We start from the raw sequence: 13928 nt of genomic DNA, 5'->3' as shown, positions 1-13928 counted from the left end.
ATTATACATAGTATACATAAACAGCTTGGCTACGTACAGCATGTGAAACTATGTATTTGTACTAAACACAACATATACAATATGCAGAATTTCCGAAAATAAGCTCTTAGGAACACATCAAAGAGCATGATCAGCAGGCAGCGATTTTCACCTCTCCCTCTTTCTGGTCCCATCACTACAACAGCTGCAGAGTATTATGGGTTCCCAACTACTGTGAGCACTATTCAGTTTTTGTAAATTCCATTTAGCCAAACTGCGTAACACACATCAAGTGTTCAGCAACCAGATATATGCAGAAATCCAGCTACAAAGGAAACATTATTTGTAACTTACTATATCTCTGAACACGACAGCTCGAAGTCGATTAATATCCATATCCTGCAGAAGTCTGTCATGGTCTCGTATTGGAGAAATGCCACCAGTCACAATGTCCACCGGACTCTTATTAAAAAAAACAAACAACAAAACAACAACAATTGTTTCAGATCCTCTTTTTAAAAGCATTCTACCAAGAAGCACTGTGTGTACAATCACCCATTGTACATCATATTGTCATAACTAGAGCACAAAGATCAGGTATGCACTTCATCTTTAAAGGGGAAAAGAAAATCTGGCAAGTTCTTGTGACAGATTTATTTCACTGTGAAAGGTTAAATACGTCAGTATTAAATTCGCATCTTAGGAAAAGTACTTCAGGTTGTCAGTTTATGCCCTTCACCTCTGTTAAAGTATCAGCGGTGCAGGTATAAACTTAAAAACTTGCCCCTCTCTGTACACAGTAATAATTACTGACTTTTCTGTTCCTGAATGTGGTCTTATACTTGCCTTTGCTGCAGACTTTCCTGTTCCTATAAAGCCCTGCACTGTTTTTTGGTTCTTCACAATGTCTCCAGCAGGCTTCATCTGTGCATGCTGCTGACACTCCAAGCAATTTCTTACTGCTATCGCACATACTTGAAGGGAAAAGAAATGGTAAGAATTACTCTGGGAAATAGTATTGTCTATATCCCTTACAGAGCTGTATAATACATTTCTGTTTATCAAACTAAAATGTTTAAGCACATCAGTAAAATGATATTTTGCTTCCATAAATTTTAAATAGTTGTAAAACAATGCTCAGAATTATTTAATAATTTATGAGTAATAATTAATACTAAACTACTAGTACACATATGCTATATCTAATGGATTCTTCAAAGTAAGTTAGCACCCCTCAGTGAAATTTCACCATGCATACAACCATGGGGCAGGGCAGGTGAAGACAGCTATACTTCACAGACCAGCAAGGAAGAAAGCCAAGTGAAACACTAATGAAACAAATGACAATGTTTGCTTCGCAATGCTCTGTTACTCGTGGACTAAATGTTCTGAAGTTACATGATTTATTTTTTTAGCTTCACAATTGTACCTGTTTCATCTTCTAAGATTATTTTCAAAGGAAAAAAGAACTACCCCACCTCTATACCTGTTTGCATCCCATAAATCTTGCTCTACCTGCACAAAGTTTTAATTGCCTAGAAAGGGAGAGGAAGGCTAGTTACTGTTGAGGCTCTGAGCTGCTCTGGCACTCATGCAAATTAAACTTTTCATTACAAAAATCTTACAGCATGCAACTAGCATGAATACTCTTCCTGTGTTAACTAACTAAACCCAGTTATGGTCCTGTTTGTTCACATTTCCAGAACAGTCATTACTTTTATAGGTAATGACCACTTTCTTTCAATACAATTTGAGGCAAACAGCCTTTAATACTGGATACAACTAGTGCCCAGTTTGAATCCTACTCTTCAGAAATTTCCATCTCTAGTTTTCATCATACCTCCATCTACTAACCTTAAGATTTAAACCTCTTTTCTACATATTGTACACAAGATTTCTTTTTCTTAAAGCTGCTATATTCTCAGCCTTGACTATTTGGGGAACTTTGGCAAAAGAAATATCTTCGTGGATAAAATGAACACATGCATCCACAACAGTCAGGCTACCAAACCTAGTAATTTTTTTATTTAAACTTTTTTAAGAGGAAAAGAACCTCATGTGTATGCGTTGCAGACTATGCTAATAGTAACATAGTAAAAGATCCCAATGCTTCTTTGACTAAGTTTAATCTTGATTTAACAAAAAAAGGACAGAAAAAAAACAAAGCTAACAATTGCTAACTATTTAGTAACAGCAAGCTCCTATGCTCATTAAGTGGTTTTATATGCTTACCCAGACGAAGACATTGTCGCAGAATTCCTCCAGATGACATATTTTTCTCAGACTCAATCTCAGTGAAACCAAGAGAGCTTGCAAAAATTAGCACATCCACAAGGTTGATTAATCTCTGGAGAAATGTTAAAGATGCTTCTACTGAAAGCCCTTGAGTTGGCTCAATATTCTCCAATTCATGCTACAAGAGAAAAATTGAAAGTAGCATTTACTTCTTCACAAAGGTGACATTCCTGCAACTTAATTGAAGAAAAATGTATGCTGGAAGTCCATTTTCAGTCACATTCAAAAGTTGTAATTAGTCAGATTCTAGGAACAATCATTAGCATTGGGATTTAGTCCCATTCAAGACCAATGAAGCTAGGCAACTTCTTTTTATGTTTTCAGGTAAAGAGGGAAGGCATCCAATTTATCTCAGGGAAAGATGGATGTAAAAAAAGGAAGAAAGAGGTGTTTGTAGAAATATCCCACATACATTCCTGTTTTCCAAAAGGACAAATATAATCATTAATACACTGCATAAAGAAAGGCATCCACCCACAAGAGATAAATTTTTAAACAAAAATTAAATTTCTTACAGTAGCAGATGTGGCAGCAGAAAGCAATGGCAATATACCACCACAAGCCATGATCATGTTGTCCATCACTTGAGAGATGAGGTGAATTGTGTTGTGCACAAATACGACATTGTCACTGCTATTCACAAAGTCCATCACAGTTTTTGTAGAATGGCTGTCCAAAAAAAAAAAAAAAAACATTCAGAATACAGCTTTATTTTTGTGGTATTTTAGTATTTTTATGCTTTCATAAACCTAAAAACAGACAACAGTGGGGCAGCAAATAACACATGACTACAAGAGTCAACTGATGAATCTTAATCTAAACCTAAAACTACCATTTCCTTTCTGTTCTTAAACCTCCATAGATCATAGCTTGCTAAAATCATCAAGATGCCTATTAATCATCACTTGGATAAAGATATATTATAGGCTTGTCTATGATTACTTGCTACAGCGAAAATCACTGTATCAGGTAATACAATAAAGTTTGCTGGAAGTGTGAAGTAGATTTGAACTTAAATCTTTGGAAAAAATAAAGCAAATACTAACGGCTTTCTCAAATTAAAAATCAACAAAACAAAAAAAACTTAAGTTCTGTTAAAACACTGAAATAGCTTTTCAAAACAGAACCTAAACTAAAAATATTTTAGCTACATCTGATGATATCCTGCGAGGTCCATTTAATCACAACCTTAAAAATTATAGTCAGACAAAAATTCACCTCAATTTAAATTGCTTTAAACACTTAAATACTCTATTCATCCTTACATTCCTTTTTATCAGTCATCACAACTATATGGCTCAATTTAAATTTCACATTCACTACTACAAGCAAATAATAGACACCACTGTTATGTAAGTTACTAATTTTTAATGTTAACATGCAGAATTACAACTTTTTTCAAAGTTCATGGTTGTTTGCTTTTTTTTTTACTAAATTCTTCTTGATGATTGCATTCCAAGTCCCTGTTACAAGTTTAATTTTAAATGCATAAATGCATAGAACACCTGTGTTCACAGAACCCTATCAAAGCAGAAATATAGTGTGTGTAAATGTAGAAGTAATAAATACTATTTGGGATAGATTTTTTAAAAAAATATATCCATATTTAGATACTAATAAAAGATGCAGGCCCTTACATATATTAGGAACATGAAAATCATGGTCCAATGAGAATCAGCAGCAACACTGCTATTGACCTAAACGTAGTGAGGTTTCAGTCAAAATATATGTGCAGACCCTCAGCCAATAAACATTTATGTCTATAAAGAGTGTTAAAAAAAATCTGAAAATATTTGGGTATAGGTCACAAAATAAGTAAGGCTACTGAAGAATGAGGAAAATACCAGATGTACAAAATTGGAAGTCAAAGAGTGATGCAGTTTCAACAAACTCTCAAGTTAATTACAACTGAGCTGCCAGTCTACATCGTTCCATATAAAGAATAGAAATTTACCTTCTCCACATCTGTATATCTGTTTCTATGGAAAAAAGTAAGTCTGTGAGCAAGCGCTGATGCATTAGTGACCACTTAAACTCAGGAATCCGGAACACAGTTGACCTGGAGTCTCTTCTCTGCACATCTGATGTAGCGGCTAGCTCTTGTCCTGAAGAATTTTGCTGCTTTGAGCTCTGAATACACAGTTTGCAGACAAAAAAAAAAACAACCAACCACACTCTAGTTATTAGTTTCCGTGGCATACACTGAAATGCATTAGTTAATAGACTTGAGATTTTAGATATTCAATAAGTTTAGACCATATACATGTTTACAAACAAAGCTAAAACTATTATACAAACACTAGTTACTGGATATACCAAACCTGCAAACTAGTCTACAGCTGCACTACTACTCCTGTCAGTCTAAGGCATACACAAGCAACCCAACCTTACCACAGGGGGAGTATATGCTGCTGTAGATAGTAGTTTTCCTCCTTTAAGGAAGAATGGTGCAGAATGAAGAGCATCCATTAGCAGGTATCTCTGCAGAAGGGAAGTACTCAGATACATGACTATTTAACCACAAAAAGCTCAGTTAGAAACTAAAGACTAGAGGAGTGGAGCACTGCAGCATAAAACAGAAGCCCAGTTTTAAATTACACTTACAGAAAAAAATGTAGGCTGACGTGATGGAGTGACAATCCTATCAAATTTTATAGTTCTAAATATATATATGTATATTTGTGTACCTGCAGAGTAGCTAGCGTAAAAAAAAATATTTTCACAAGTTCCATCAGGATATGAAAGAAACTTAGTGTTATTTTCTTCTGCACAAGCAATGTTCGCTTCTCAATAATTGTAAGACTTGACGTTATAAGAGACCAAATTGAAAAAAGCAAAACTGAAGTTGAGTGAAGAAGAAATTCTAGATAAAATCCTCTCAGAATATATAAATGTTTCTTCCAAGTCTTCAAACTTAAGAACAGAAGTACCAACACAGATGAAGTATCCATCTAGCCAACTACTCAGACTCCGTCAGCATCCCTAAGTGGACGTACAAAGAATAAAATTTTGAGAGACTTCCCAGTACACAAATAAGCAAGAATTCAGGCTATTTTAATAAAAAGTTGAAAGTTTTCTTGAGATAACTCACAAAATCCACAGACATTAAAATCCCCAAAATGTGTATGGGCACACTTTTTCAAAAGTCTCACAAAATAAGAACTTCCTTTTGCTTTTAACCTAGACAGATAAAGGACAGATTATATTTACCTCGGGTACGGATCTGGGGGGCAGAGGTGCTTCTAGACATGTGTTAGCTTTCAGTTCCAGTCTTTCTGTATCTGATGCAACACTAGAAACATCAAGCTTCGCGATTCTTTTGTCAGAGGTGCCAGCAGGCTCTGGCACTTGTGCATTTGCGTTTTCTTCAGGTTTTTTGGTTTCACTAAAAATCTTTTCTTTCTCCAGCTGCTTCTTCCCTTCTGAATTTGGTTGAATCACTACTTCTTGAACTGCAGAACTCACTGTTTCTGGTAAAGAAGTCAGTTCTTGTTTTTTCCCGTCTACACCTTCAGTATCTTCAGATTTTGAAGGCAGAGATTCAGGTTGCTTCTCTATTGCTTTTTCCTGCTTTGTCACTTTGCTTTCATTAGAGCTACATTCCTTGTTTGTTTCTGTAAGTTCTTCTGAAGATAAAGGCATACTACTTTCCTCTTTCAAATCAACAAAGTCATCTTCATCTTCCACCTCTACCCTTGATTTTTCCAGGCTTTCTGGACTTTCAGGAGTTTGTCCTTCCAAAGTAGTTTGCACTGATAAAGAAGCAGCAGTGACAGCTACTGAGTCTTCCACAAGCTCCTCAGATTTGCTCAGAGAATCTTCAATTGCTTCAGCTATTCCAGTAGTAATTTCTGAAACACTGGGCTTTATTGCTTCTGGTTCTGGAGAAAATTCCATGCAAGGCACTGCTTTTAAATCCTGAGTAGTCTCCCTGACTTCCCCCTCTAACTTCTCCCTATGATCAGACACTGAATGAGTTTGTTGGTCACCATCTGATGAAGTATCTGCCTCTCTCTTTTCAATACTGCACTCCATATCGCCATCAATAACGCTGGAAGGAACAGTAGCATCATCTTTTAACTCCAAACGTTGTTGCTTTCCCTTGGTTTCTGCCTCTTTGCTAACTCCAGAAATTGTTCTAATTGGAGCTGAAGAACGTATTCCAGTCCCTTCATCTCCTTTCCCTTGGTATTCCCTGTACATTTGAGAAAGACTTTCTTTGTGCATTTCAAAAGTTACCTAAAAGAACAGAGTTGAAAATACATTAAAAACCATACATTAATGACTGTTTTCTCTGGAAAAAAAAAACCAACCCAAAAAAAAACATTGCTCAAATTACAAAGTTATACTACAAATTTATATTCAATACTATCTTTATGATAAAAAAAAAATTAATTTCACATTGGAAATCACTTCAACTGAGAGCAAGTTTTTCCCTAAGTGTACCTAGTATTCCTGGCCAAAAGGAAGAAAAGAAAAAAGGTAACACCAGAGTCAAAAAATCCTAGATTGATCCTAAGGATGAGAAATTGTTTACTAAAAGTAATCAGAGTTTTAAGAACTACTAAAGATAGTAAAATAAGTGAAAATATTTCAAGTTGCATATTTATCGTTAACACTTGCATTATTTCCTAGGTTACAGTCATCTGTAATTAGTTATCTGTGCTACTTGCATTTATGCAATTGTATAGGATGCAGATAAACATGCACAGCATAACATCCAGATAATTACTAAATTTGAGATGGCTGTCTAACAAACTCAATTTTTTTGTAAGGGGGAACACTGTGACAAGTAGCAGCAGCACTTACTATAGCTGAGCTTTCACATCGTTTTAGCACCTTGAGTATGCTCAACAACCCTCAAAGACAAATAAACTTTGAGAAGTTTACATTAAAAAAAATACAATCACACTAAGTCAGAGCAGAGACAAGCATGTAATGAAGCCAAAATCCTGGAGATCTCCAAATGATACCTAAGATTTTCGAAAGGACTTTTCCTTTAGTGAATGCTAGTTACTCAGTCTAAAAGGCACATGAGAACAGCTACACAATCCGATTGAAGTGAGAAGACCTTCCTACAGATGAGCTGAAAAAAATTATGATTTTTTTTTCAGGTATATATAAAAAAATTCCAGATAGAAAAATTATATAAACATACTGATAAAACTAATTTGCCCAAATAAATAGCTGTGTATTGAAAGAAAATCTCACTAAAGTTTTTATTACACTGTCATTCAATTTAGTTTGTCCATACCTTTGTATTTAAGATTTAGATTTATCTTCAATAACAAATGTGTTTATTTATCTGTAAACTTAGTTCTTAAAAAAATTCCCAACATATAAGCTGCAGCTGAGGGTTTTAATTTTTTAGCCATTTTCTTTATTATAAACATTTTCTGTAGACAAAATAGAGCAGTACACTTTACTAAATATATGAATGCACATTTTCTTATTCTCTTACATACTGAAGTCATTCATTTGGATCTAATCTAAAAATTCCAGGTACATGGTATTCAAAGTGACGATTAGCGAGTAGGTATATTTTCTCTTAACACAATACATGGAAGTCAAAACTTAATTTGACAGGTTTAAAAGGTACTAAAAATTATAGATTAAAAATCAGAGAGCATAAAAAAAAGAACAAAAGTACAAAGGAATATTCTTGGCAGCTTGTGTTGTCAGCATCAGCTTTTTAATATACTATTTTCTCCATCAATCAAATATAAAGTACTGCTGGAGCAGTGTACTATTCCAACACATGACAAAGCATGTTATTTGTTTGAGTCGATCCAATCTCTAGCAACAGAACTGGGATATCTTCCTTCTGTTTTTTTTTTAAAAAAGTCTTCCTGTATTAGTTTAAAATCAGTTATGTACAAACAAAAAAAGTGTGAATTATTACAAATGACTGAAAGTTCATTCATCACAACAGATCTATGAAATATCTGATTATCGGATATTGCTAAATAGAACATGTGGGGGACATTATTATTTTAGGAATACTTCCTCCCTGAATGGTACCACAGTCAGGATGTCAAAAGCAACCCAAAGTGGATCATGCTAATAAGCTCTCCCTTGCACTTTTAATTTGTTTTCAAAAATATGATTAGGTAAAGCTGTTATTTTCGATCAAATCATTACTTTTCTGAAGAAGAAATCCTAGCAACTTATCTGGAGCTTATCTCCAGCTAGCTTTCCCTCTCACTCTCTTCCCGTTGCTTCTTCCATTTCCAAAACTACTAAAAAGTTTTATTCCAACAAATACTAAAGAAACATTCCACAAATAAGAATACTATTTATTTCAGCAAAACTTAACTCCCCAGGAAGTAAATTTACCCACAACATGTATATGCGTTACCTACACAATGCAAGTAAAGCTGCAACAAATCTGTGATAACGTAGCTACCTTTACTCATTTCTGTCTTCAGTATCAGACTTGTTATTGGCAACGCTCATTTTGAAAAATACATGGGAACGATGACTTCTCAAAAGTATTTGCAGGCTTTAGTACGCTGTATATTTACTTTTTTAACACTGATGAGCTACATCCAAGTACGAGACCTGAATTCTTCTCTCTGGTTATGTATGCACTGCTTCCAGAACTGTTGAACAAGTCTCAGGTATAGCCTCAAAATCTTATTTCACTAGTTCCCTTGAACCAAGGCAAAGCAAGGTAAGAATGAAGATGTGAAGGACACTTTTTTCTTCCTTTCATTTTATTTTGTGGAAAGGGGCAAATGAGGGGGATGTACGTCAAATTCTATTACTGCTGTGGTCATCTCTCCCCCCTACAAATGGGGATAGGCACAATGACACTACGCTGATCACGAGAGTGGCTGGAGGGATCTCTTACAAAACGTTATTTTTCTTCAGTGCTCAAACTTGAGTGCAATGGAGAATAGTACATGACTCACAGAACACGTTCAATAAAGCAACAATTCAATCTTAATGGAACTAATCATAGAGATGTTTCGCAGGGCTGGCAGTTACTAAACCCACCTTGCAAAAAGAGCACATTCACAGTGTTGCAAGGGTTTCATAAAGCAACACTTGATGCTTACACTGGTCCCTACAACACACAACAAGCTTTAACAGCAATATAAAGTTCTACGTTCTGGCAGCTCTATCTATGAAAGTGCTTTGATAAATTACCAATCTAGTTAAAGCAAATTGGAAGCATCAAGGAATACAGCTTTAAATGCATTCTAAAAGCATATCATCAGTTCTGTTACAGCCGCTAGCACTTCAAGGAATCACTGAGGTGAAGGCTAGAAAGTAACATCAGATCAGCCCCTTGAATTTAATCCACTTCCCTACACACTGAGCCCAGTAACATGGATTGGATGACAGCATCCAAAAGGTTGTCCAGCCTTGGTTTTAGAAATCAATAGATGAAATCTCCCCTAGATAATTTGTTCCAAATCTATTCTACCATATTTTAAAAAAAAAAAAGTATCCTTCATTTAAAAACCTAGCTTCAATTTCTAGTCACTAATGTCTGCATTTCTGAGTTATTAAAAATACCTCAGCGAGGAAGAAATACCATGTTTTCAAGGTGCGGTGTTTTTTTCTTTAACATACTATAATAATGCTTTTAAAAGCCCAAAAGATGGAGAAGTAACAGGATGATCTAAAAAGAATAAGCTTTCATTTTAAAGGACTAGAATCCTTTTGGTGACCCCTTTCTGTCATGTTTCCAGCTCTTCAAAAAATCTTTAATAGCGTGAACATGCACACTTTCAGGCATCATTGCAGAGTAAGTCTCAAACTCACATGCAGGAGTAAAAGCAACCTACTCTATGGCTTCTCACTTTCCACTCCAAGAACACATTCTACGGTGCTGGCAACTGCTTTTGGAGAAATGGTCAGTTAGATGTGTCTGTTTGCATAGCCGGTGAAATACTCTTTTTCTTGTAATGCTGACTTTTTTCTAGTGTGCTACCAAGCCAACGCCCTTTACAAAAGTCTGTTGCATCTTCAAATTTTCTCTTACCAAATTTACCATCTTGTTAATAGCATTAAATCAACCTTGCTTGAGAACAAGTCAAAATCCATTGCCCATAGTCCAGCGCTGTGAGCTTGCTTTTCCTCTCCTCCTGCCCCTCAGGATCCTGAACTCCACCATCTCATGGTCACTGCAGCCAAGATTGCCTTTGACCTTCACATTCCCAACAAGACCCTTGCTAGTGAGGTATGAGGGTACAACAAAACACCTCTCCTCTTCCACTCCTCTGTCACTTGGAGGAAGTTGTCAATGAACTCAAGAAACCTCCTGCATTGCTTACGTCCTGCTGTGCTGCCCCTCCAGCACACATCAGGCCTATAAGGGCCAGCGTGTGCAAACATGAGGCTGCTCCTACCTGTCTGCAGAGCACCTCACCTGCTCACTCTTCCTGGTGAGGTGCCCTGTAGCAGACACTCACCATAAAGTCACCTTTATCTGTCCTCTCCTTAATCCTAAGCCAGAAACTCTCAGTTAGCTCCTATTCATCCCCAGGCAGAGCTCCATGACCTCCCAACTGCTCTCTCACATAAAGGGCAACTCCCATTCCTCATCTTCCCAGTCCATACTTCCTAAAGAGCTGCTACCCCTTCGCTGCATCACTCCAGTCACAGGAGCAATCCCACCACATCTCCATAATCCTAACAAGACCATTATGTGCACGTCATACTTCATATTACATTACTGAAAGCTCCAAATTTTCTGGCCCCTCATTAGCAACTTCACAGCTTCATTAATAAACATACCATAGCCAAGATTTCAGTTAGTCTTAATAGCTTAAATTCTTATTGCATTGCCAACAATGGAGTCCCCCTGCCTGCAAGCTCCTTCCTTCACATTGTAACTTCTCATTCATTTTCAAAGACACTTAAAATTTCAGTGCTGGAAGAAAAGTTCATCTTGATCTAAGACTTCCTATTTTTTTATAATCCAAACAATCACAGAATCAAATTCTATCTAAAACCTTGCCACTCTTTCAGCAAAGCCCCCCAGTATTTAATAACAATATATACTTACTAATTTATTATTCAAAATCTTACCATGCTACTTTCTCTTCTTTGTCTCTTAGGAGACTTCCCTGTTGCATGGTTTGATTTTCCTAATAACCTACATGTGCTACCTTCAAGTCAGATAGACACCACAGGCTTTTGTATTAATTTTGATTGTTAACAGGTGAATTATGAATTACAAACTGAGCGGTTCTGTTTTTCCAGCTAAGGCTGTTGAAAGTCACAAGTATGAGTTCTACTGACTGTATAGGTTAGAGACGCAATCAACTTTGCAACAAGTTGACCTTTGCCAAGCTATGATCAACAGTTAAAAACACAATGCATGGTACAGGGATGCAATATAATTTCACAATCGGTCTCATCTTAAACAGGGATGAGACCATGGTCTGGAAGCCATTACAGAACAACACTCTAGAAACCAAACTGTGCTCTTAATCACTACCACACACACAGAGTGGAAAGAAGGTCAAAACAGACAACTTATATTTACAGATGGGCAATACAAACTTACAGGTAAATAAATCTAAGCACAATTTGATGCGAATAGACATTCATTTAAGAGCAATGCACGAAACTGTAAGGACAGATACCCTGGTGAAGAAGACAGACAGTACAGAACTACAGGAGAACACCACTCACAAAACCAACCAAAATCTACTTAAAAAGGATAGCAATTTCTACTTCCACCATATCCATCAGAAATAATTCATGTCACTTAACGTACTTTCCGTAATATTCAAATTGAAATAGCAATGCATACAATTATGCAGACTACCTAAACCAGTGTTTTCCAAACATGCACTTTGAGTTTGGTATTTTCTTATTTACATAAAAAAAGAGAATGAACTTAAATGATGCTTTGTAAAATCCAACTTTTCAGCAAGGCTGTATAAACAGCTCTGCTCACTCTATTTGTCTGACAGAAGACCAAGAAATAGCGGGTACTACAATGGAGTCACTAGACAATTCTTCCCCCGCACTCCTGTTGCATGACACAGCATTTATGAAGCACCTAAGTTCACAAAGCCAAACAATGCACCCTACAAAACACACACCTAAGCTTAACAAAAATAATATCCCACACACTTCTGTTGCATGACATGCCATTTATGAAGCATGCAAGTTCAGAAAGCCAAACAATACACCCTACAGAGAAAATACCTAAGGTTAACAAAAACAGTATCAACAAAAATGCAAAATTAAGTAGAAATTATGATTAATAATACAAGTAGAGAGAGGTAATATAAAAAGTTATTAAAGATTAAACATCAGGATCTGCAAGCGTGCAACAATTTACGAGACAACTGTTAACAAGAACCTTCAATGTACTTAAGTCATTTTTTATTTTCCTTAAGGTATTTGCAACTGTAAAGCTGATAGTACAAAATTAATTACTAGAAATTGTTCTAAATTAGTGAGCTAAAAGGCCAATCATTAATCTTCACCATCATTTGATGGTTAATCCATAGCTGTTTGCAACTTGGAATGCATTTCTACGCACTACTAGTTAAAGACACTTGTGAGCTAATAACTGCAACATTTGCCTTTACCATTAATTTTAACTTAATTTGACATCCAACATTTCCTAATTGCCAAGGAGAAAAATTAGCATACAGCAATGAAAAAGGTTAAGATGATTGACATTTGCATTGAAGAACACAGGGAAGAAAATTTTAACTATACATTAAGATTTTGTCCTTGTTTTCATTATCAGGTGGGCAATTCTGTAGAGTAAAGAGAGGAAGAGAATGTTTGCCAGACAAGTCAGACAATTATATAGCACTGCTATTTCCTTGTATAGAGTCTGCTCAGTACAAACTAGCTCCTGTGCTGCTGACACCATCAATAAGCTCTTCATAATTCCAGAAAGCATTACAACTTTTATATCTTGACAAGGACTTATTTATGTGTTTTTCCACTTCTTCTCTAGCAACACTAACTGTTCAAAAGTAGAAACTGATCTCCAAAAAACCCGGGTCTGTTTAGACAGGACAAACCAATATCTGAAGGTATCAAACCTAATTTTTCAATTCAGTGAACGATACAAACAATACTACCGTGTGCACCATACACTGACTTAAAGACCTCAAGAATCTCTGGGTTATTTCTGTGTGGTTTGCAGAAGAAAGCTAAGAGAAGCAAATTAACATATATTACGCAGGACACTACATATGAGAAATTTCTAGGAATCTAAGCTTCCACCACAAAAAGCATTCACTGACACACAAGGTGGCAGGGGGTGCAGGGAAGAAGGAAATAAAACCACTGTACTAAGACATTTTCACGTTCCTGCATCTTCAGCTAAGTAGCAATACTTTTGCCTTTCTTCTCCTCAGCTTGAGAGAAAAAAAAAAAATGCATGTACATAATTTCCAGAATAAGAAAGCAAGTATTAGTCAATATAATTTGTAAGTCTTTGCATATCTGAGAGATAATTTCATGTATATTGGCAGCATTTTATTTTCAAATCAAGGTATAACTTACCTGTTACACCACCATACAATAATAAACTGAAACAGCACACCAAATGTATTTGCTTATTTTCACTAATGTAACTATTGTTTTTAAGTTGTTTAAATTGCAAGGCACAAACACATTATCCTCTCAGGGTATGTATTTCTTCTCTGTCTCAATCCCTGCCC

The 13928-nt window shown here is 35.9% G+C and overlaps 1 protein-coding gene across 4 annotated transcripts in view; it reads right to left on the bottom strand.

Annotated features, from left to right (window-relative positions):
* Positions 1–13928, bottom strand: part of LRBA (LPS responsive beige-like anchor protein) — a 411064-nt gene that overhangs the window by 326452 nt on the left and 70684 nt on the right. For 3 of the 4 annotated variants that reach the window (XM_056360770.1, XM_056360786.1, XM_056360779.1), the window contains exons 22-28: positions 5485–6513; positions 4666–4755; positions 4229–4404; positions 2790–2943; positions 2212–2392; positions 826–953; positions 334–441 (exon numbers count right to left, since the gene is read on the bottom strand). In XM_056360770.1, the coding sequence (XP_056216745.1) occupies positions 334–441; positions 826–953; positions 2212–2392; positions 2790–2943; positions 4229–4404; positions 4666–4755; positions 5485–6513 (1866 nt within the window). The remainder of the gene's footprint in view (positions 1–333; positions 442–825; positions 954–2211; positions 2393–2789; positions 2944–4228; positions 4405–4665; positions 4756–5484; positions 6514–13928) is intronic. The other variant, XM_056360792.1, reaches the window with a different exon arrangement.

Source organism: Falco biarmicus, chromosome 1 (genome assembly GCF_023638135.1).
Source record: "Falco biarmicus isolate bFalBia1 chromosome 1, bFalBia1.pri, whole genome shotgun sequence".
NCBI lineage: Eukaryota > Metazoa > Chordata > Aves > Falconiformes > Falconidae > Falco > Falco biarmicus.
Note: the sequence above shows the minus strand (reverse complement) of the source record. Positions and strands in the feature narration are given on the sequence as shown.